The sequence below is a fragment of the Thamnophis sirtalis genome, unplaced genomic scaffold, assembly GCF_051295495.1.
Source record: "Thamnophis sirtalis isolate CommonGarterSnake01/CBP01778 unplaced genomic scaffold, rThaSir2_p1.2 scaffold_1, whole genome shotgun sequence".
NCBI lineage: Eukaryota > Metazoa > Chordata > Lepidosauria > Squamata > Natricidae > Thamnophis > Thamnophis sirtalis.
The window spans coordinates 55,366,902-55,391,120 of NW_028261381.1; the positions used below are offsets into that span (position 1 = coordinate 55,366,902).

Genomic DNA, 24,219 nt, shown 5'->3' on the forward strand with positions numbered 1-24,219 from the left:
TTGATCAAACAGCATGCTTACAGGCTCCCTTTGCCCCTTTCTCATTCTGAATGGTGTATTGAAATGTTTCAAAGAACTTCCCGTTTTTCTTCCCTGCTTGCAGAATGTTTTCTGCCATCAAGCTGCTTAATGGGAAGTCAAGCTGGGCTTGGACAAGATTTCACATTGATAGACTTGGTTTTCTTTGTTGGGTTCTGAAGAATGTGTGCTTTTTTTGACATAGAAAGACTCTTTATTATGCTCAAATAAAAGCCAATTATTTGTTGTCATGCAAACTGCTACGGATGACTTTTAGATGTGAGAATGCCAGCTTCGGCCATGATCGGTTGGATTTACAAAAGATTTCATTCATCCACAGATCCTATATCTTTGACAAAGTTGATGTCACATAGTGCCCCCCCCCAAACCTACTCTGTGATAATGTTATTTCACAAATGTCTTCTTTTTAGAATGACCAGTACATACAAAGTAGGTTGTTGCCAAGTAGCAGATACTTTTTTTACACTTCATTCTACATGATTTTTTTTTCTCGCCACTCAATGTGGCTTTTCTCTACCTTGTTATTAAGCAGGAACAATCTGTCTGAGAATTTTCTGCACAAATATGTGTCATTTGCAATTGTCTAACTATTACCTTTGAATAGGTTACCCAGTGTGATAAAGTGCTGGTATTAACCTTATTTGAACTTAAATCTGTTCATTAAAACACTTTTTCCTGGTCTCAAATGAGATGCCTAAATAGAATTGACAACTCCCACTAGAATCTGTGAGTAGGATGCAAAAATGAACAAATTATTCTATGCCAGATCAGCAGAATTATTTCCACCTTGTCTGGACCCCTTGCTTGGCATTAGCTACCTACCAATTAATCACTTTGCTTTTCTGGTAGTATGAAGCATGGAGTGAAGGGAAGTAGGATGTAAAAAAGAAAAGTGATTGGGAAAAAGTGCCAGATGGTTGATTATAACATAATAAGCACAAGGATGCTGTTGGTTAATATCATAGCTAGACTATCACAAAGACTAACAAACTATCCACCCTGCATTCACATACACACAAACCAATTAAAACCACCATTTTTTTTCAGAACCAGAGTAGACTTTGTTACATATAAGGGTAAAGCAATCTCCTTTAGGGTGTACTATAAATGTAGAGGGACACGGTGGCTCAATGGCTAAGATGCTGAGCTTGTCGATTAGAAAGGTTGGTGGTTCGGTGTTTCGAATCCCTAGTGCCGCTTAACAGAGTGAGCCCCTGTTACTTGTCCCAGCTTCTGCCAACCTAGCAGTTCGAAAGCATGTAAAAACACAAGTAGAAAAAAATAGGAACCACCTTTGGTGGGAAGGTAACAGTGTTCCAACCTGCCCCTTCAGCATTTAGTAATGCCGGCCACATGACCACAGAGATGTCTTTGGACAGCACTGGCTTTTCGGCTTAGAAATGGAGAGAGCACCATCTCCATTTCTAGAGCACTAGAGAAATGGAACGACTATCACATATATGTGAGGAGAACCTTTACCTTTACTTTTATGAATGCAGATGTAGGCAAGAATGCCTGAAGAATGTCCTGTAGGCTTTTAAAAGTGTTGACTTTGCTAACAGAAAGGGACATTTAAACTCTGCTTCAGGCAATAATATAGCTCAGCACTGAACTTACAGTGCTAAGATTCCCAAATATTTAGAATAAGTGAAGCATGTAATAATAATATCAAGGGGAAGGTAGAATAGGGCAGTGAAAGTCAACCAGAAAGTGAAGTATAGGGTTGGGTAACAAGTTAATTGTGTTGTATGCAATTCATTTTGATAGTGACAGTTGGAAGATTTTATTTAATTGAGTTGAGTTTTTATACATAGAATACTATAGTTTTCTTAAAAGTCAAAAGTTATTAAAATCTTATTTTGAAACTTTTTAAAATGAGTATTCCAAAAATGTCTTTTAAAAAAGAAACATATTTTATTCTGAATCCATCACCAATTGTGATATATTTATTTATCCTAGTTCATTTTTTTTAATTCATTTAATATGCTTTTATCTGGAATTCTTATTTGTGACCATAAAACTATTATTTTAATTAAAAAAACTCATTATTTTTGCCTGTATACAAAAGCAAAGCATGGCATCATATTTAGTTCTGAACAGAAGTTATGAGCTCTCTTCCCCTTCAAAATTTAGTAAAGGCAACATAATTTTCATAGATGTGGAATGTTTGGTCCAAGAGCCATAATTTCTTTCCTTCTTCAATAATATTGTATGTATACTTTTCATCCTGAAGTTCCAATGCCCTTAATAATTACAGCTTGTTGATAAGAGAAGATGATTCATTCTGAAGAGAAGCCTAAATCTCTATCCAGAAACCTACATTCCTATCCAGAAAGTAAAATGAAGGCGTACCTTGAGATTTCCTTCGGCATCCTCAAATGCCTTCTTGCCTTTTACTAGCACTTATATTTCTAGTTCAGCTGTCCATATACTCCCTAGGTTCAGCTATGCACTATGTTTAGATTATAGTAAATCCCATATTTTCATTCTGTAGTTCAACCCCCACAAACTCTAGCCCAGATAGGAATTGACACATTTGGAGTGCAATAGCTTGCAGACATTATTGAGGGTGGGGGAGAAATATAATTGGGTCTGAGCCAAGGACACTTGTGCTCTGATGGATATCATTATGAGACATTGATCTGGGCAGTTGATGTTATGAAGTAGCAAAAGTTCATATTAAGAATCCATAGGGTTTTTTTTTTAATGTTACCATCACCGTGCATGAAATCTATGGAATAAGTGTTAGAAGAAGATAGTCAAAATGATCAAAGAACTAGAGTAACCTCCCATGGAGGAAAAGTAGTAATATAGTGGTTGTATATCAAGATGCAGTATATCTGGAAAACAGACACTATTAGATGAAATAGAACAAGAAAATAGATATTTTTCATTTTGTTTTCTTTTCAAAATAGTAATACTTTTAAGTTGTTGAGATATTTAGGACATTATTAATATGAATTAAATTAGAACATTATCTGTTGTGAGCTTTATGTTGTCTACCAGTTTGATTGGTGTCAAAGAAGGAATTTAGATAATTATATGGAGGCCAAGATTATACATTTATTCTAATCACTAGGACATTGTTGGGGAGAAAATTCTTGTTTTCATATACTATTTGTCTGTAATTTGTACTGCCTGCCTTCTATTGAATACCTGCATATTGCATGGGTCAGAAAGAAGACTGAGAAAATATCTACAGACCCCTCATACCTTGGACATAAACTGTTTCAACTCCTCCCCTTGGGAGGTTGCTACAGAGTATTGCATGCCAAAACAATCAGACATAGAGACAGGTCCTTGTATGTCTAATCATATTTGGCCAATAAAGTGTTGTGTTCTGTTCTGTTTTACTTCTGGATTTCACTAAGCATCTCTTTGGTATATGCATTTTGATCTTGTTAATTTTTTAAAAAACACTTGCCTGCATAATGTGTGTGTGTCAGCGATCGGTTCTGGGCAGTAGGGCCTGGTATGGGTGTACCATTGGCAGCTGGGAGCTGCGGCCACCATACTGGAATGGTGGCTCATTGGACCTACCCTCCCACCCATGTTCCTTACCGCTTTTTGAGGGAAACAGGCCAATTGCCCATGTGAACACAGCGTACGGCACCTGTGCAACCTTGGCAGCTGGAGTGCCGCAGGGTGGTGGCATGTGCATGCCTGAGGTGGTGCCTGGCCCCATCGCAGTGTACTGGTTGCGATGGGATCCAGAACCCACCACTGGTGTGTGCGTGTGTGTGTGTATGTGTTACATTTTACTCAAGACTGTGTTCTGTTATCACTTCAGTGTCTCAAGCACAAATCAGAATATTGGTCTTCTTGAAGATTCCTGAACTTCTTCCAGGCTACTTTTCCAAAATGGAAACTGCCCAAGAACTTCTGACAGAGGCGAGAAAAGTCTGTCTCCTCGTTTGAGAATTTTTAAAAAAAAATCAATCTGCTCTGTTAATTTTCCAAGAATGAGGGCCAGAAAAAAATCTGTTTCACAAATTCTCCTTCCTTAAAAGAAGTTTCATGTATATAACACTTGCTATCATTGCTACAAAACACAAAATTACCAATATTATGAAAGGACCCAGAAGCAACGCTGAATACTGGATTTAAAATGAAACACCGGAATTCTAGTTCAAATGTGCTTTAGAAGAATTGCATAGAGTTGTTCATCCACCTCTAAGGAAAGGTTTATTTTAATGTGTTGCTATGCAGCTCATATAGGTGCCATGTGGCTTTTCTGAGCCAATTTATCTTTCTGTGTAGCTATTTACACTTTTTTTAAAGTAGAAATGTATATCCTGATGCTGAAGGGTCACTCATAACATTGAAAGCCTTGGAGATATCCTGTGGAGATCCTAGTAGGTATAGCCATTTTTCATGTGACAGAAGGGAAAAAAATATTACGTTTATGGGGAGTAATCATATTAAAGGTAAAATCACCCTCAAGTCAAACTCCGTTTTTGATGTCTGCTTCCATGCTGTTTTACTGGCAGTAATATAAAGGTAGTTTGCCCTTGCCTTCGGCTCTGATGTTTGTTGTACATTAGATAAGTGCTTTACCAATGCCTTTTTCTTAGGTTTTTTTTTAACTTTTCAATCTATTCTTCAGCCCAAGAATTTTTTGATATGTATTAACCTGGTCTGACCTTGCTTAGTGTTCAGATGACCCATCATAATTTAAGTGTTGCCACTTATATGAGCATTAATGTTATTTTTATTTAATTACTTTTAAATTCTTCTAAAAGCCAATTAAAGCCCATTTAACTTCAGTTGGACTCCACCCACTCATTTGGTTTTACGGTGTGGCCCACTGTGTGAAACAAACATTTAGAGCAGCTCTCAGCCCTCGAAACTTGTTCAATTGCTTTAAAAGAAAAGTAATGCTTGAAAGAATATCCAGGAAATGTATTTCCTTAGAGTTTGTTGCTTTGACAAAATGAGTCCTAAAGCTTCCATTCCTCTTTGTTTTTCTCATGAGAATTATAATATAAAGGGAAAGGCAGTTTGGTCTAGTGGTTAAGGCACCATGCTAGAAACCAGGAGACAGAGAGTCCCGCCTGCAGGTAAATCAGCTGATTCTAGTCAGGATCAGTCCAGAATGTAAGCAACCTGGGTGACATTGGGCCAGTCAATTTCTCTCAGCACAGTTCACCTTCTAAGGTTGTTGCTGGGAAAAAATAGGAAGGAGTATTAGTTCTATGTTTGCCACATTGAGCTACTTATAAAGTAATGAAGATGAGATAAACAATCTAAATAAATAATAAAGATGCACAGATGCTACTTTACTCTGCTCAAAAGAATAAACATAAAGCCATGATTCGGTGTAGCTCTTTAAAAGAAATCTGCAAAGATTTCATTCTGGATTCCTGGCATTTATTTATTAATTCCATTTAAGGGCCACCCATTGCTCCAAGGAAACTGGGAGGCAGACAAAGTCAAAATAAGGCATGCCATTAATGCCTATGAAAGCAAACTGAGTAGAGTAAAAGCAGAAAACCAATAAACATTATGTGTTATTAGTGTATGGGTTTGTACGTGTATATTTGTGTCTGTGTGTCCATGCCTCTGAACCCCCATTTTAATGCTTCCTTTCTTTCCTCACAGAATCAGAGGTTGCAGATTTTGATGGGAGGAGCTCCCTCCTCTACAGATTCAATCAAAAACTGATGAGCACCTTCAAAGACGTGGTTTCCCTGAAGTTCAAGAGCATGCAGGGAGATGGGGTCCTGTTTCACGGTGAAGGGCAGCATGGAGATTACATTACTTTGGAGCTGCAAAATGGGAAGCTTTCCTTGCACATCAACCTGGGTTTGTTCAAACATTTCAACTTATCTTGCATAAAGTTCTTCCTGTTATTGGCTCTTTTCTGACCTTCCCCCACTGAGTTGAAGGGCTGTCTGCCCATCTGTAAGTCAGCAGGAAAGAATTCAGGCACGATAGTTGCTTTTGCACCTTCGGGGTTAGAATAAGGAGGAAGGTATGATTTTGACATCAGAGAAAGTAGGGCTATTTAATAGGTTGGGGAGAAAAGGAAGACAATATTCCTGTGACATGGCAGCAAAAAAAAAAGATGCAGAGCCTGTTTTGTCATGAGATTAGATATTAGGGAGAAATACTAATGAAGTCTTTGGTTTACATGGATTGGATTGTTTCACCCCAGTCTGACTTTGCTTTTCATTTTTTTTTCTTTTAAGAAAGCTGTGTACAAAACCCATTTGGCTGGCAAGATTCTAGTATCTAATTTCTGCTGTCTCAGATGACCTTGATCTATTAGATGTATGCCAGTTTTGAAGTTGAAGAACAAAGTGAAATGAAGACTATGAAGAGGTGTTTGGTAGTTGGCAGCTTTTAGGCACTGTGATGATTTGTCTTCCTTCCCAGGTAAACAAGATGGGAAACACAACTAAATGAATCTGTCCTATTGTAAGGCTACATTAAATTTTACAAAACTGAAATTATTCTCTTCCCACTGCCACTTTTAATTGCTTGATCCATTAAGTGGCTTCTTCCTAAATTTCTTTCTCTGACTGTTAAGCCACTGGAGGCTCCTCCCTTTCTTGTCTGATTTTTTCCTAGGCAGTGTCTCATCCCCAATTTCCCAAGTTCATCCATATATTCCATTACACAATTGCAATGGGTTCCTCAAGAAGATGGACTAGAAACTTGTTTTACTTGGTTTTTGATTTGTTAGGCTTGGATGAATTCAAAAGGCATCTTCTCTCCCCCCAAAAAAATCTCCTGCCATCTTCTCACTGTTTCTTTGTTTAGGGAGAAAGAATCTGTCTCTCTCTGGATTCAGAAAAATATGGAGTAATCAATACAATACAATACAATAGCAGAATTGGAAGGGACTTTGGAAGTCTTCTAGTCAAACCCCATGTCTAGGCAGGAAACCTTATACCATTTCAGACAAATGGCTATCCAACATCTTCTTAATGTCAGGTGCTCCTTTGTTTAATAATCAAGAAAGAAACCACTCAACTCCATGCTTAGAATTAAGTGTACTTTTACTAATTACAAACGATGAGTAGCAAAGCAAAGCTGAGTCTGAGTAAATTGGCGCGAAAGCAATAGATATCATGTATAATTCAATCCCCTCCCCTTGGCACCCCATTTCATAGTCCAATAATAATTCACCCAACCGTCAGGTGGGAGATGTCTTAAAAAACATCATCAGGGTGGAATGCTGGACAGTTGGCCTTGGTGGGAAACTCCCTTCTTCCACATGCACAAATAGATAGTGAGGATAGCTCCTAATAACAATCTCCCAGTACATAATGATTCCCCTCCCAATTACCATGCCCCCCTCCCCATTTCAATGGCAGCCGAAAAGCAGCAGCGAAGCAGAGGCTGACATCCGGCCCTCCTCCAGAAAAGGACGATTACACCTGCAGAAACGAAAGAACACAGACAAACAGACAAACAACATGACATAGAAGAGAGAAAGGGGAAGGGGAAAATTAGCAGTCCACATAGAAATCAGGGCTTGTCAGGGTAAGTAGAGTAGAACTTGTGGAGCAGACGAGGAGCTCGAACATGGGACTTGTCAACCCATTCAGTGTGAGATGGGGGAAAATGTTTCCAAGCTACAAGATACTGAATACGGTTCCTCCATTTACGAGAGTCCAAAATCTCCCGGACTTCAAAATGTTGCTCCCCCTCTATCAAAAGTGGGGCGGGCGGAGGCAGAAGAGGAGTCCTCAACGGAGAAGTATGTTCTGGTTTCAGGAGATTAACATGAAAAACAGGATAAACCCGGTTGAGATGCTTAGGCAATTGGAGACGGACGGAAACAGGGTTGATGATCTTGACAATTGGAAACGGGCCAACATATTTTGGGCCCAACTTCTTCAACTTTTTTTTTTTTGTGAAAACTATTTTATTTCATTTTCCTTTTCCTTTTTATACAATCACTTATATACTGTGCAATTAAAAAAGCAATAAACACAACTCATCTTCTATTCCACCATGGAAAACCAACATAACACTTCAATCCTCCATACACCCTTTCTTCTCCCCCTCCAACTTTCATTTCTCCCCTTCAGCATTCCCCTCTTCTACTTCCCCTCCCCCTCAAACATTCCTTTCTCCCCTTCCCTCCATCTCACCCTCCTTACATTCCCCTCTCACTCCCTCTTGACTCCTCCCTCTTCTTTCCCTCTACTCCTCACTTCGGTGTATTTCTACTATTCATTAATCTATTCAATTTGTATTTTACACTAAAATTATAAGAAAAGAAAAAAAAAGGGAAAATAAAAGAAAAAGAAAAAAAGAAGAAAAAAGAGCAACAGTATACAAGTGCATTCTTATTGTTTTGAAAATTGAAACTATATCTCCACCCTCCCCACCCTCCTCCCCATAAACCCCCCTCCCTAGCCCCCTTCCAACTTCCCAGATCCCATTCCCGGCATAACTCTTTATCAAGCACAGTCTGGAGTATATTAAAACCGAATAGATTAAGAATTAAAAGATAAAAAATAAAGAAACAAGGAAAGAAATAATAAAGAAAAAAAACAAAAAAACAAAAAAAAGGCAAAAATCAATAAACTCTCTACATTAAGCTCAGCTTCCCATCATTATTAAAACTTAAGCAATGTGCATCATTCCTAATCTCAGTTAATTTATTACTTGCAGGATTTCAAACTATGTTGAAACCATATGAGTTAATCAAATAAACTTCTACTGTAGCTAGGGGCCTTATCTCTTTATCTAAATATGTGTCCATTTCCAAACCTTTAATTTTTCTCTTTTACCTCCTTTTCTATAAAGCAATTTAAACACCTCAAATATTTCTCACGGTTTCCTTTCTAACTCCTCTCATCCTGCCTCTACCCGTGTCCATATATATATTTTATTATCATCCGTACTCCTCTCATGTTTGCTCCGCCTTCCTTCGAACTCCCTGAATATATCCTTCCAAACATTATATTCAAATAGCAATGGCAATTTCTATAAAAATCAACTTACTTTCTGGCTCAAAATAAGCTCTAATTGAACCTTCACTACCCTCCCGTCTGCACCACACTTCCCAACTCCATTCAACCTAAGCCACAATCCAGAAACATCACAATCTCCGCCCTCCTCACCCTAGAGAATAAATCATAAACAATTTATATAAAAATTCAAAGTTATCCTTCAAGTCTCTTTTTTTTTAAAGTCCCATACAGTATATTTTCCGAGAAAATCAACAGGATTTCTTTCAGCCTTAATGTCTCTTCATCGGTATACCACTATACCATTTTATATAAGACAAAGTATTATTCAACTTAAAATTAAGCAAATGTTTTGGAAGCATAACTAAATCCTTGTTCTCTGCTCTTCTGCCCTTCCGGAGGGGAAAAACGATACCTCCCGCCTTGTAGTTGTGTGTTTGGTTGTTTCTCTTCTACTTCTCCTTGTCTCTCTCCGTGTCCAGGTGATTCAGGAAGTCCCGCCTTCAGGATCTTGTAGTAAAAATCTCGGGCTTCCCAAACAGAGTTGAGGCGATGTTTCTGGTCATCAAATGTAACCGTAATACCAAATGGCACCTCCCATCTGTACTCTATTTGATTATTTCTGAGTTCTTTAGTTAGAAAAGCATAGTCTCTCCTGGATCTTAACATTTGGGGTGGTATTTCTTTGAAGACGATCAAATCCTGTCCATCAATTCGCAGCCTGTTATTGTAAAACTCTTGTAGTATCACGTTTCTGGATTCTTTTGTAGCAAAATATATAACTATATCTCTCGGAAGCTGTCTCTTTTTTGCTGTCCACGAATTATGGCGGTAAATTTTTTGGATCTGCCAATCAAAGTTGAGTCCCGGACTTCCCACCAAACGACTGAAAGCCTCAAAAAAGGTCTGTTTCAAATTCTCCTGTTCATTTTCACGCAATCCCCTAACTCTTATTGCAAACGCAGTCTTTTTATAATTTGTCATAACAAGTTGTCTTTCTGCATTATCAACTTCCTGTTGTAACATTTCAATTTTAGATGCCAGATTAGAATTAGCTTTTTTCCAAAAGTTCCAGTTTATCTTCCATTCCTGCAATATAATCTGTCATTACAGTTATAACCTCGATCATATTCTCCTTTGTTTGAGCAATCTTGGCATCAAGCTTATCACATAATTCCGAAACAAGTTGCTTCATTTCCGCACTAAATTCTTTTAGAGTTTCAAAAAGAAATTCTTTCGTTAACAAATCTCCAGTAGAGGGCGTAGAAGGCAAAGGCTGCGGCTTTATGGCGATTGCTTGGGATGTATTATTGAAAAGACGTTTGGGTTGCTTTAATTTAGGTGCCATTGTAAAAGAAAAAAAAAGAAAACAAACAAAGTCTCTGTTCACCTTGATTTAAGATAAAATACTTTCAATAAACTTTTGGCAATTAGTAAAAAGAAGTCTTCAGGAAAACGGGGCTAGTTAAATATATCATATATCAAATGCTGTAAAATCGCCATTTTGAAAAGCAATTAGACAACGGAGTTTTTTATAAAATTGAAGCTGGTATTTTGAGTAATAATAAAAAAAAGGTTCTCAGGAATGGTCGCTGCTCGAATTGATTTTAAATAGCTTAGATTTGTCCTGAGGGGGAAGGAAAACCTGCCTAGAGCTGAAAAAAACAGCTGAGAAGATCTGGCTGGAGTAAAAAAAAAAAACCAGCTTTTGTTGAACCTCTTTTCCGTTCACAGCGAAAAACAAAAGGCTGTGAACTACAAAGAGATTCTAACGACTGAGTTCCTCCTCCCTGCCCCTTTCTTGCCTGAAAGGGGAGATATCTATAGATTTTTTAGATATACAGACCAGAACTCTGAGGGCAGCTCCTTTGAGCCACCAGTGACGGCAGCTCCTCCCCCGGAAGTCCCAACTTCTTCAACTTTTGAGTCATTTGAAGAAACTTAGTGGATAAACAAACCCGATCACCAACCTTATAATCATGGGGTTTAGATCTCTTCCTATCCACCTGTTTCTTATGCGTGCGGTGTGCAGCATCCAGCGCCCGGTGCGTCAAAGGCCACATCTCCCGAAGGCGATTACTCCACTCAGAGAGTGAGGACACTTGTGGTTTCTCGCGAGGAGTCTCCGGGATGGGCACAAAATCTTGCCCATAAACAACACAGAAAGGGGTAAAGCCCATGCTACTGTGCACAGAATTGTTGTATGCCACTTCAGCATGAGGCAACAATTCCACCCAATCATCCTGCTGATAGTTGATGAAACAACGAAGATATTGCTCCAGCACAGAATTAGTCCTCTCGCAGGCCCCATTAGTCTGAGGATGGTGGGAGGAGCTTAAGCCCTGGGCAGAGCCAATCAGTTTCAGGAATTCTTTCAAAAATAGCGAAGTGAACTGGACACCCTTATCTGAAATGATGCGGTCCGGCATCCCATGCAATCGATAGATATGCGAGATGAACAGTTTAGCCAGAGATTTGGCGGATGGGATCTTGAAGCAAGGAATGAAATGAACTTGCTTGGAGAACAAGTCAGTAACAACCCAGATTAGTGTATTTTCTTGACTCTCTGGAATTTCAACAATGAAATGTATAGAGATCTCTTTCCACGAGGCTTCCGGGTGAGCTACTGCCTGGAGCAACCCTTGGGGTTTTCCCGGAGGGCATTTTGCAGCAGCACAAATGGGACAACTAGCCATATAAGACTCAATGTCTTTTTTCAATGAAGGCCACCAAAATTGTCGCTTAATGAGGTGCAAGGTTTTGACGAACCCAAAGTGTCCGGCCATGTGAGACTCATGAGCCCATTGGAGGACGGTGGTTCTAACAGATGTAGGGACATATAATTTTGCACCAATCCAAGCCAATCCATCTTTCATGGTGCATTCATTCATGTGTTGCTGGAACCAATCATCCTTTGTAAGGGCCCCCTTTAGCTCAGAGATAAAGTCTTGTGTGACCTCTAACTTAGAAGTCGTCTGACTCCTAGTGACAACAGGAGCAGCCAAACGCCTTGTGGGAATGACAGGTTGGACAACACTGAGCTTTGAACTGTTGTACTGCGGGAGCCTGGACAAAGCATCAGCCATAAAATTCTTCCCTCAAGGAATGTATTTCAAAGTAAAATTGAACCTACTGAAATGTTGTGCCCAGCACATCTGTTTGGCAGACAGCTTTCTGGGGTTTTTCAACGCCTCCACGTTTTTGTGATCAGTCCACACCTCAAAAGGGTGTTTAGCACCCTCTAGAAAATGACGCCAGGTCGTCAAAGCCCAACGAACAGCAAAAGCTTCCTTTTCCCAAATAGCCCAGCATCTCTCAGTGTCAGTCAGCTTGCGAGAGGTGTAAGCGCAGGGCTGTAATTTACCTTGTGCATTTGCTTGAAGCAGTACTGCCCCCCCTCGCCACATCACCGGCATCAGCCTGGACACCATGTCGGTGTGTTTCAGGACCAGTTCCTCTGCAAACAGGCGTTTCAACTTCTCGAAAGCAGCCTGACATTCCATAGTCCAGTTCAAAGGTTTGCTAGGTTTGGGCTTCATTCCCCCTTTCGACTTAAGGAGGTTAGTGATTGGAAGAGCGATCTTAGTGAAGGAGGGAATAAATTGACAATAGAAGTTAGCAAAACCCAAAAAACTCTGTAACTGCTTATGTGTGCGTGGTGCTTCCCATTCGGTGACAGTCTTAACCTTTACTGGGTCCATCTCTATCCCTTTATGGGAGATCCGATAGGCCAGGTGATCCACCCTCTCCTGATGAAATTTGCAGCTTCACATGTTCTTCACGTGTTTCTGTGTAAATAAGGCTATCGTCTAGATAAACCATCACGCTTTTGTAAAGATGGTCATGCAAAACTTCATTAATTAGCTGCATGAAGACCGCTGGCGCCCCCTGGAGGCCAAACGGTATTACTCGAAATTGGAAACAACCAAGGGGGCAGTTGAATGCAGTCTTCCATTCGTCCCTCTCCTTAATTCTGACCCGATAGTATGCTTCCCGCAGGTCTAATTTAGTGAAAATTCTCCCCTTCCCTAGTTGTGCTAACATGTCCTTCATCAGTGGTAAAGGGTAGATGTTTTGAGCAGAAATGCAGTTCAGATTCTTAAAATTCACACATAAACGAAAGGAGCCATCTTTCTTTTCTCTGAATAACACTGGGGCAGCTACCTTGGGTCTCGCTGGTTCAATGAGCTTCATCCCAGGTAGAATATCAATGGTGCAATCTGTGGCCCTATGAGCGGGCAACTTATCAGAAGATTTTTCACTGAAAACATCTTTCAGGTCCCAATATTCCTTCGGAATTCTTTCCTCCCCCTCAATTCTTTCCTGCCCTCTGGCCACAAGTTTGGGGACAGTTTCATCAGACTCCGGATCTTCCATCCTCCCCTCAGGGGGTGTGGCTGACCGAATTTGTAATGACCCATCTCTCCAGTTAATGCGTGGGTTCCATCTACAGAGCCAGGGGAGCCCTAAAATAAGGGGCCGGTCCATCCCTGGGAAGTTATCATCTCTTGGTGGGTTCCCAGCCACATTTCGATGGGCTCTGTAATAAAATGAGCAGGACCTCCCCCCACAATAGAGCCATCTAATTGGCAGAATGCAATTGAGATTTTTAAAGTCTTTAGTTTCAAGCCCATTTTTTCAACTATGTCTGGTCTTATAATGCAACGTGAGCAACCAGAGTTTAAAAGAGCCAGAATTTTCTCTTTGGTGTAAGAAGAGGGCACTCTAAATTCAACTGGGATAAGCATGGGCCCCGAGCGGGAACTTACCCAGCGGTCTGCGTCCTCATAGTCACTGTCATCAGATGAACTGGGCCTTCTGCTCCCTCCTTCCTCTGGCTCGAAGCGTCGAGAAATCTCCTCCCCCCTCAAAACAGGTTCTTTTTTCTTGCTGGGAGGCTTCTCGGGTTTTTTCTCCCTCCAGGAAGGTGGAGCAGTATGGGTCATCTTGACTTGGCAATTCACAGCACGGTGCCCCTCCTTCCCACAGCAGAAGCAGATGGAAGGCTTGGGCTTGCCTGTGAATGCTCCCCTTCCCCCTTTTTGCACCTTTGGGAGGGGAGATTTGGTGGGGGGAGGGGAATCCTCAGCTTCTCCCTCTTCCTTGTAACGAAGTCTAGCCAAATCAACTTCAACATCTGCAGCATGCTTGTACCAAGGTTCTAAGCAGCGGGGGAGTCTCCTGTTTATACATTGCTGGTAAACGTCTTTGTTCAAGCCATCCGCGAACCGATCTAATAAGGCCTCTTCAGACCATCCTCTCATATAAGCTGACAATTCCTGGAATTTCTGTACGTATTCAGGCAAAGTCTTTTTCCCCTGTCTGAGGGTCGTAAATTTAATTCTAGCCTGGCGCTCGGTGAGAGGGTCGTCAAAGCGTCTTCTCATGGCTGCCATAAACCCATCAAAATTCCTCAGGAGAGAGGAGTCACTATTATGTAATCCGACCATCCAGTCAGCTCCTTTCTTCTCTAGGGCCATTAACACTATTCTTACTTTAGCTTCATCAGAATCCAGGTCAGGCCCATATATTTGCATATATTTCCAAACTTGAATTATAAACAACCCCAATCCACTGGGTTCTCCATCATATCTTATGCTTAAGGGTGGGACCTTAGCCATCCGATGTCGCCTGCCCCCCCCCCCGCTATTGGAATGTCTCTAGCTGCAGGGGAAGAGGTCAGTGCTGGGTCTTCTTGTGCACATTCCCCTTTGCCCCCCCCCGTCTCCCTTAAGCCAAGCAACGGGTACCTTCTCTCTAGTTCCTCCGCCGGTCCTCTTTCCACACCACTCTCTCGAGCCCAGCATTCACCCCACGCTTCTTCGAGGAGTTTCATGGCTTGGGACATCTTGTAGTCTTCATCCTTAGAGCCATGCCAGTCAGCTGCTAGTTTCCTGGGCCTCCTCCTCGTGACTCCAGTTAGTGGTTCATCAGGTTCCTCTTTCTGTCCCACTCCCCAAGTCCACCTGGGTCGAACAGTAGGTTCCTCCACTCTCAGGTCGGCCAGCATTTCCATTAGTGATGGAGCTGTCGTTGCTCCCATTTCTTCCTCCTTGTCACTACCTTTAAAGACATTTTTTTTTTCCTGTGAGGGCACCCCCCTCGGAAGGTGTTCGCTCCGGGTTGGGTGCGAGGTGAGACTCAGCTTAATGTCAGGTGCTCCTTCGTTTAATAATCAAGAAAGAAACCACTCAACTCCATGCTTAGAATTAAGTGTACTTTTACTAATTACAAACGATGAGTAGCAAAGCAAAGCTGGGTCTGAGTAAATTGGCGCGAAAGCAATAGATATCATGTATAATTCAATCTCCTCCCCTTGGCACCCCATTTCATAGTCCAATAATAATTCACCCAACTGTCAGGTGAGAGATGTCTTCAAAAAACATCATCAGGGTGTAATGCTGGACAGTTGGCCTTGGCGGGAAACTCCCTTCTTCCACATGCGCAGATAGATAGTCAGGACAGCTCCTAATAACAATCCTCCAGTACATAATGATTCCCTTCCCAATTACCATGCTCCCCTCCCCGTTTCAATGGCAGCCGAAAAGCAGCACCGAAGCAGAGGCTGACACTTAAAGACTTCCAGTGTTGGGGCATTAACAACTTCTGGAGGCAAGCTGTTCCACTGATTAATTGTTCTAACTGTCAGGAAATTTCTCCTCAGTTCTAAGTTGCTTCCCTCCTTGATTGGTTTCCATCCATTGCTTCTTTTTTTTATTTAAAATTTTAAAAAAGCTTTTACAAATATTTACCTCCCCTTTCCCACCCTGCCTGCCCAAACCCAACCCCCCCAACCTTCCCCTCCCCAGGCTTCCCAGAGCAAATACAGGGTATAAATCTTTAACAAGCATATTCTACGATAAACTAAAAGAAAGTTAGCATCATCTTTCATTTGTGGTTTAACTCTTTTGTTAGGCTAACTCTAAACAGATTATCTCATTCCTCGCTTTTTTAGTCGTAAACTATCTGGAATTTTTTAGTCCCGTATTTATTTTGAATGTAATCAATCCATCTTCTCCAGTCCATTTTATATTTCTCATCTGACTGATCCTTAATATATGCTGATATTTTAGCCATCTCTACTAATTTTGTTACTTTTAATGTCCATTCTTGAATAGTAGGCAAATCTTCCTTCTTCCAGTATTGCGCCACCAACAGTCTTGCTGCCATTATTAAGTACAAAATCAAGTTAGTCTCTATAACAGTACAATCAGTACCTAACAAGAATAACTGAGAAGTAAACTTTATCCTCTTTTTAAAAATATTTTGCATAATCCACCATATTTTTATCCAGAATGCTTTAACATTTTTACAAGTCCACCATATAGGGTAATATGTAGCATTAATACAATCGCATCTCCAGCATTTAGGTTGTAAATTCAGATACATTCAAGCCAGTTTTTTAGGATCTAAATCCCATCTATAAAACATCTTATAAAAATTCTTCTCAGATTTTGGGCTTGCGTGAATTTTACATTTCTTACCCATATCTTTTCCCATGTATCCAACATTATTGGTTCTTCAAAATTTTGTGCCCACTTTATCATACAATATTTAACTAATTCTGTTTCAGAATCCATTTCTATTAATAAATTATATAACCTTTTTATATGCATTTGGCTTTGATCCCTAATTTAAATGAGATTGTCCTCATTTTGCATAACACCAATTTTCTGATCTTTTTTCCATCTGGCCTGTAACTGTCCATATTGAAACCATGTTTGGATTGCCTTTTCCTCTTTTAGTACATTCAAGGGTTTTAACTGTAATGCACCTCTTTCTATAGTAAGAAGTTGTCTATATGTGGTTACATCCTGTTTTTATGCTATACTTATGTTCTCTATTGCATGTCTGGGAATTGCCCACATAAGTATCTTATCATTTAGTTTGTGTTGATATTTTTTTCAGACACGTAATAGAGCATTCCTTAAAATATGACTTAAAATTCTTATCCACCTTCTTGTCATATATCAGATAAGCATGCCAACCATATACCAAGTCATGCCCTTTGATATTAAGTATTCTATCCTCTGTTGAATTGTCCAGTCACTGATTATTGACAAATCTATTGCTTCGTAGTATAGTTTTAAATTTGGCATTTTCAAGCCTCCTCTCTCATGTACATCTTGCATTATTTTAAGTTTTATTCTCGGCTTTTTCCCTGCCCATACAAATTTGTTAATACCCTTCTGTCATTCAAGCAAATTTGCATATTTTTAAAGTATTGGTATCATTTGAAAAAGAAATAGGAATTTAGGCAAGACGTTCATTTTCACTGCTGCTATTCTTCCCAACATAGATAATTGTAGTTTCCCCCAATTTTTCATCTCTGCCTGTATACTATGCCATAGTGGCTCATAATTATACTTATATAGTTTCCCGTTTGAGGTTGAGATGTAAACTCCTAGATATTTAACCTTTTTAACTATTTCACATCCTGTCATTTTTCTAAGTCTTCCCTTTGATTAGTGTTCATATTTTTAACTAGCATATTTGTTTTTCCTAGGTTTATTTTAAACCCAGATACTTGGCCATATTGATTAATCATATTCATTAAAACTTTGATAGATTTCCCTGGTTGGATTAAAGTTATAACCAAGTCGTCTGCAAATGCCTGTAGTCTATATTCTTGATGCCTGATCTTGATTCCCTGTAAATCATCTGACCCCCGTATTTTATTCAGCAATAATTCCAAGGTTATAATAAACAATAATGGAGATAGGGGGTCCCTTGGAAGTTGTTTATGTCTGGCAAGCCATGAATTAACATGATATATCTTGTCAATTTGCCAGTCAAAGTCCCCTCTCGGCCGTCCCATCAGTTGATTAAAAGATTCTGAGAAAATCTCCTTCAGATTTTCTTGGTTTTTCTCTTTAAGGCCCCTTATTCTTAAAGCAAATTCCATCTGTCTATATTGCAACATTATAATTTCATTTTCTGCATCATCAGCCTTGCCTTGAACCCCATCCATTTTCGTTACCAGGTTAATATTAGAATCACTAAGATCTTCCAGTTTATCCTCCATTCCTGATACGTAGCCAGATAAGCATTTAAAAGCATCTAAAATATCATCTCTAGTTTCTTGATTACAGATCTGGACCCAACCCAAGACTTCTTCCGACATCTCCTTGAAAGCAACAGAAATCTTTTCCTGTATTTTAATTTGCATCGCGGCTGCATGATCTTTTAAGGCATCATTTAATACTTTTTGCACTATTTCTTGAGTCAAAGGTTCCCCAGCAGGAGAGGAGGAGGTTGAGGGGGAGCAGCAATGACTGTAATTTAGTTGTCGGAGCAGGTTAACTACTTGCACTCTTCGAGGTGATAGGTGGTTTAATTTGCTTAGAAGCCATTTCCTCAGTTAATCTTATCTTGCACCCAATTAATAAATCCAGGCGAGCCGCTTGTTCAGTTATTCTGTAGTTTGCTAATAAATCACTGCTGATTTAATGATCTTTAAATGATCTTGAGCTCTATAATAGTTTGAGCTCTGTGAAATCTGTAACATCACAGCACAACCCCGACTACAAAACTCTTTGGCACCATCTTTGTCTTTCTGCCACGTAGTTAATTAGAAGGAATTTTTAGAAAAATGGAGTTAAAGTCTGTAATACATACAATTGGAAGTTCTCCAGTATTTGTCTGCCTGTGTTGGATTCAGGTATAAATCAATCGTTGAGCAAGGGGTGGATGTATGCCTTCGTTCTGCAAAAAGGCAGAAAAAATCCTGGGCGTGGGGTTCGCTGGGTTGTAGGGAGGCTCACACCTTCGACATCCACTGCTTCTTGTTCTACCCTCAGTAGTAGTTTGACTCCCTCTTCTTTATGGCAACCCCTGAGATATTGGAACACTGCTATCATGTCTCCCCTAATCCTTCTTTCTATTAAACTTTCTATTAAACTAGACATACCCAGTTCCTGCAACCGTTCTTCATACATTTTAGTCTCCAGTCCCCTAATCATCTTTGTTGCTCTTCTCTGCACTCTTTTTAGAGTCTCCACATCTTTTCTACATCGTGGTGACCAAAACTGAATGCAGTATTCCAAGTGTGGTAATCAATAGATTGTCTTCTGCAGAGAAAGTGCCACCCACAAGAAGGGCCCTTTGATCAAAATAATGAAAGCAACATTGAACCACAAGTTCTGAACTTTTGGGTATGCATGGGGCAATGTAATCAGAGCAGAAAAGTTGCAGAGCTTTCAAAATAACATCATTGATAAAGGCTGCCTTCCTGTGTTCTTCAGTGGCATGGCTCTCTGCTTTTATATAGTGGAGAAGAACAACTGCACTCTTTCACTTTGCTAGATAAAATGGACCTCTGCATATAGATGACACTGTGTAGAATGCACCTCCAGGTAAAAGAAGTGTTGGGAAACATGCTTTGTGGTTATGTCAAGTGCCTTTTCAAACAAAAGTACTCACAATGAGTCACCATCTCAATACTGCTGAAGTCAAATCCATCCCCATGTCCCATAGTCTTCTAGGACAGAAGTGCAGCAGATCAACAAATCCAGATCAAAAGGCTGACATTACCAGCTTAGGAACTATTTAGCCTTTTCTAAAGAAACTTTTTTTGTAATGTGTCCCAATTCTTTTGTATGATTCAAACATTCAGTTTGCAGGTTTAATTGTTCTTCTTCATGAGAGATCGTCTCAGTCAGTGCAGAATACTGATTTTTAATTTCTTAAAATTGAACTTTTTGTGCAAGGGGCTTTAGCTACAAAAGTTTCATTGAGCTTGCCATTTTTTGGCAAGGAAAGAAAAGAATAAAAAGAAACCTAAAATATCTCTATATTAGTATATTGAAATATATAAAAGTCTCATAACAAAAAAACATAGTATTTCCCAAATAGGAAAAGAAGTAGGCTCCCCCCCATCTCACTTATTTTTGCATTTTTAATTCCTCCCTTTGAAACCTCTGTGTAATTGCTGCTCAGCATCAAATAGAGGAGAGGATTCTTCTGGTGACTAAAAGCATACTTGAGCATCATATGATGAGTCTCTTCTGCTTTAAAATAAAGGAAGGACCTCATTGGGTGACTATTATCAAAACTTTCTTGGGTAATCAGAGGCTGCTAATAAACAGTTAGAAGGGACCAAAACAGAAGTGTTGTTCTCCATAATGTGCATTTCTAAAAACTACTCATTTTGGCATGCATATCCCTTCCCAATGGGTATATGGATAGAAGGATAGATAGATGAATAATGCAGGTGAGAGGAGAGATTTGCAATTTGCATTACATGAGAATCCATTTTTCATCTATTCCTATTTAGAGCCTGGGTATCCCTCCCATTGCACAGTGATATAATACTTATACACAGATTATATTTATATCCATTTAAGCAGAGAGAATGAAGGACCTCCAAAAATTAACAGGAGACAGCTGGTACATAGGAGGAAGGCTGTGGGTGGCTCAAAAAAAAAGAGCATACTGGTGATGTAATAGCATAGACAAAGTTAGTGCTCTCTTAATAGTGAGAATTTTGCTTCTTAAAATACTTTTTGACAGTTTTTTCTTTTACAAAAAAGTATCATCTTTCACAGCAACCCTTTTTCAGCAGACATATCAGGTGTGGCAATAAATTTAAGTTATATTAAAAAAATGCACTGCCTACATGGATAAACATACTTAGGTTATTTCATAATTGAGTGCAATGCATTAGTCATGCATATAGCCTACTAGCCATATGTGTCAATCCACCTTTCTAAAGTTGCAAATGAATAGTCTATAAAAGTAGGGAATAGCAAATCCTGAAAGACCAAGGATATATTTAAAAGTCTCAGAGCCACCATCCTATTCATACTTAGCAATTTAAGCAGGGGTTAGCATTTCAATTATTGGAGATTGAGAGTGAATTTTAAGGGCAAAGAAGAAAAAAAAATGAGATTCTTCATTGCATTCCAGCTGCCATCTTTGCTTATAGTTTTTATTCCAGTTTAACACCAGTTGCTTGAACACTGTTTACCCCACTTCCATGATTGTAGCATTATTTGATATTGCAAAGAGATCTACTGATGAAGAAAAATGATGGTTTAGAATGTACACTTTCTCAAGTGTAGAGAAGGGCTAATGGAATATTAATGGTATTTATGAATATATTGAAGAAATAAATAATTCTTCAAAAAAAGGCCAAAGAGATTGGTGCACAAAAATAACTGTGCTGTTAATCTTTAGGTGCATAACATATTAATATACTATGTCTTAATATATTAATATACTATACCTCCATTAATATTTTATAGCATATTCACAGTATTTAAATGAATAAGATTTCTGAAGCACAAGGTACCCATTGGGATTATACCTAATCTTTTGGTCTTTATATACCTCTGTATTTATGAACTGTTCTATTATTCAGCTTGGTCTTTTCTGGAGAATTGAGCTGTGAAAGTTTAAGTTCTAACAGATATAGGTCATAGATCAGTGCCACTTAACTTAAATTTTCTACCCTGGTTGTCAAGCACCAAATAATGGATAAAACAAACAGTAGATGAAACAAATGTGGTGGGTTTTTACTCAACATTTAAGCTATTTTAACCAATTAAAATAAAAAGCAAATATGGAGGAATATTGCCAATACTGCAGGTGAAAAAAAAACAATAACTGACATAGAAGCCTACTACGTAGTGTCCTCATATAAGTAAAGTTAGAGATGGGAACTGATACGGTTCCTTTTGTATTGCAAGAAAAATGCTTTCCCCACCTTCCTCTCCAGTTCATAGAAAAGCAACTGTGACCCCAGAAATAATAATTGAAGTACACTACAGAGAGCTACATATATCTGTCCTTCAAGCAGAAAGAGAAGAATGAACCACAGATCTGGATGGGGAGGAACAGGCTCAAGCTCAATCCCTCCAAGACTGAGTGGCTGTAGTTTCCATCATCCCGATTTGTGCATCTTGTTCCATCTTTGATGATAGGGGGAGAAATTTAGCCCACTCAGAGGGGGCCCGCAATCTGGGAGTCCTCCTGGATACGCGGCTTAGTTTAGAAGAACACCTGACGGCCGTGACCAGGGGGGGCTTTTACCAGGTTTGCCTGGTACGTCAGTTGCTCCCCTTCCTGGATCAGGATGCTCTGTGCACAGTTACTCATGCCCTCGTCCTTTCTCGCCTGGACTACTGTAACACTCTCTACATGGGGCTGCCCTTGAAGAGCACCCAGAAGCTTCAACTGGTCCAGAATGCGGGTTATCATGGGGGTATCTAGGTGCTTCCATGTTGCGCTTTTAGGCGGCCTGCACTGGTTGTCGGTTGTCTTCCGGGTGTGATTCAAGGTACTAATTATGACCTTTAAAGCACTCCATGGCTTTGTCCCAGGATACCTGCAAGACCACCTACTGCCACCGGTAGCCTCCCACCGTCCAGTGCAATCCCACAGAATTGGCCTCCTCAGGGTGCCGTCGGCCAGACAGTGTCGGCTAGCGACCCCCAGGGGGAGAGCCTTCTCTTCGTGTAATCCCTGACCTCCAGTCCTTCCGATGTGCCCTAAAAAGTTGGCTTTTCCAGCAAGCCGGCCTGGTCTGAACAGAATAAAATAAATGATTGATTATTGTTAATTTTAATTGAATTTTAAATGTTATTGTTAATCTTAATTGGGTTTGTTTTTGGATATTCTATTTTTTTTAAACTTTTGTAATATGTGTTTTTTTTTAATGTTGTACGCCACCCTGAGTCCTTGGGAGAAGGGCGGCATATAAATCCAATAAACAAACCTCAAACTCTTAAAGGCATCCACTGCTCAAATTTCATGAAAGAAAGGAAGGAAGGAAGGAAGGAAGGAAGGAAGGAAGGAAGGAAGGAGGAAGAAAGGAAAGAATGAAAAAGAAGAAAGAAAGAAAGAAATAGTTCAGTCTTCTTTTCAACAGAGTCCCTCACATTGTTTGGGCCAATATTTTGAAAGTTCAGCTATCAAGGTTAACATTTGAAAGGATGGTAAATGCCTTCTTAATCTTGGCCACTATTATCAAAATATCTATAGAGCAAATCAGTGGGATAACTTTCCAATATCTGTGCATTCATCAAAGTTGTAAGATGTGGAGCAGCCAGTCTGCAGCCATTAGCATCTAAATGATTTTTTCTTCTTCTATCTTATGCTGTCCACAGTTAACTCTAGTGTGAATCTTTTAGTCACTTGCTATCCATCCTTATTATATTCTACTACAATCCTCACTATAATCTACTAGTTATTCTTAAATGTATCATAAAAATGCTGACATCCTTTTTGTGCTGAAATACACCTATACCATATAAGGGTAAGGTTGGATGAATCACTTATGCTTTAGTTGGCTTTGTTTCTTGATTTTTCTGTGTCATTTCCCGCGTTTTGACAACTATGTGAAAATTCTAGTGATTTTTATAAATAAATTTGCAACAACAGAAGCATTTTCTCTGCCAATTTTCCCTAATATAGTTGCACTTTTGTGCGTATCCTTCCAGATGTAGGGAGCTTGATTACACATTTTGGCTGTAGAGCTGCTTTGAAAATTTGGAAAAGTGTTAATATGAATCATAAAAGTATTTTGATTCAGGTACAGATTCAGAACATTGAATTAGACCATTTGCCTCTTCAGGAGAGCAGCCAAATCCTTTGTCTCATGTTAGAGCCTTGAAAATTCCCTGTTGTCCTGATGATGTAGGCTGGCAAAGAAATACAAATGGCTTTCCATCACATTCCATCCTCGACTTACAAACATTTTGTTTAGTGACATTCAAAGTAGCAGCAGCACTGAAAACAAAAAAACTTATATTTGGTTCTCAGACTTACAACCATTGCAGCTTACTCACCCAGTCACATAATCAAAATTTGGGCACTGGCAACAAGTCTATATTTACAACAATTGCAGCATCCAAAGGTCATATGATCTCTATTTGCAACAAGCAAAGTCAAGGTGGGAAGCCAGATTCACTTAATCACTGCCTGACTTGCTTAAACATTGCATTAATTCATTTAAAACTGTGGGAAGAAATATCCATCTGGTTCAGTTCCAAGCCAGGAGAACAACATGGGAGACAAAATGGAGGCTGGAGGCTGATTGGAAAGAGGATCCATTTATTGATGAATAGGACTACATGTTTGTGGTTCTGGTGCAGCTGACCACATGGAGTTGAGAGTGAAAGGTTTTTATACCTTCTCTTGGACTTTGCACTTGAGCTTCCTGTTCCTGTACAAGAACATGTGTTCTACTGGCTGTTATGGGGGTCATAGCTGGCTCTGTAGGTTGTCTGAGGTCCCAGGTTTTGTTGGG

The 24,219-nt window shown here is 39.6% G+C and overlaps 1 protein-coding gene across 1 annotated transcript in view; it reads left to right on the forward strand.

Annotated features, from left to right (window-relative positions):
- Window positions 1-24,219, forward strand: part of CNTNAP5 (contactin associated protein family member 5) — a 582,534-nt gene that overhangs the window by 245,862 nt on the left and 312,453 nt on the right. Inside the window, exon 5 of the mRNA XM_087712206.1 lies at window positions 5,641-5,844. Coding sequence (XP_087568332.1) covers window positions 5,641-5,844 — 204 coding nt within the window. The remainder of the gene's footprint in view (window positions 1-5,640; window positions 5,845-24,219) is intronic.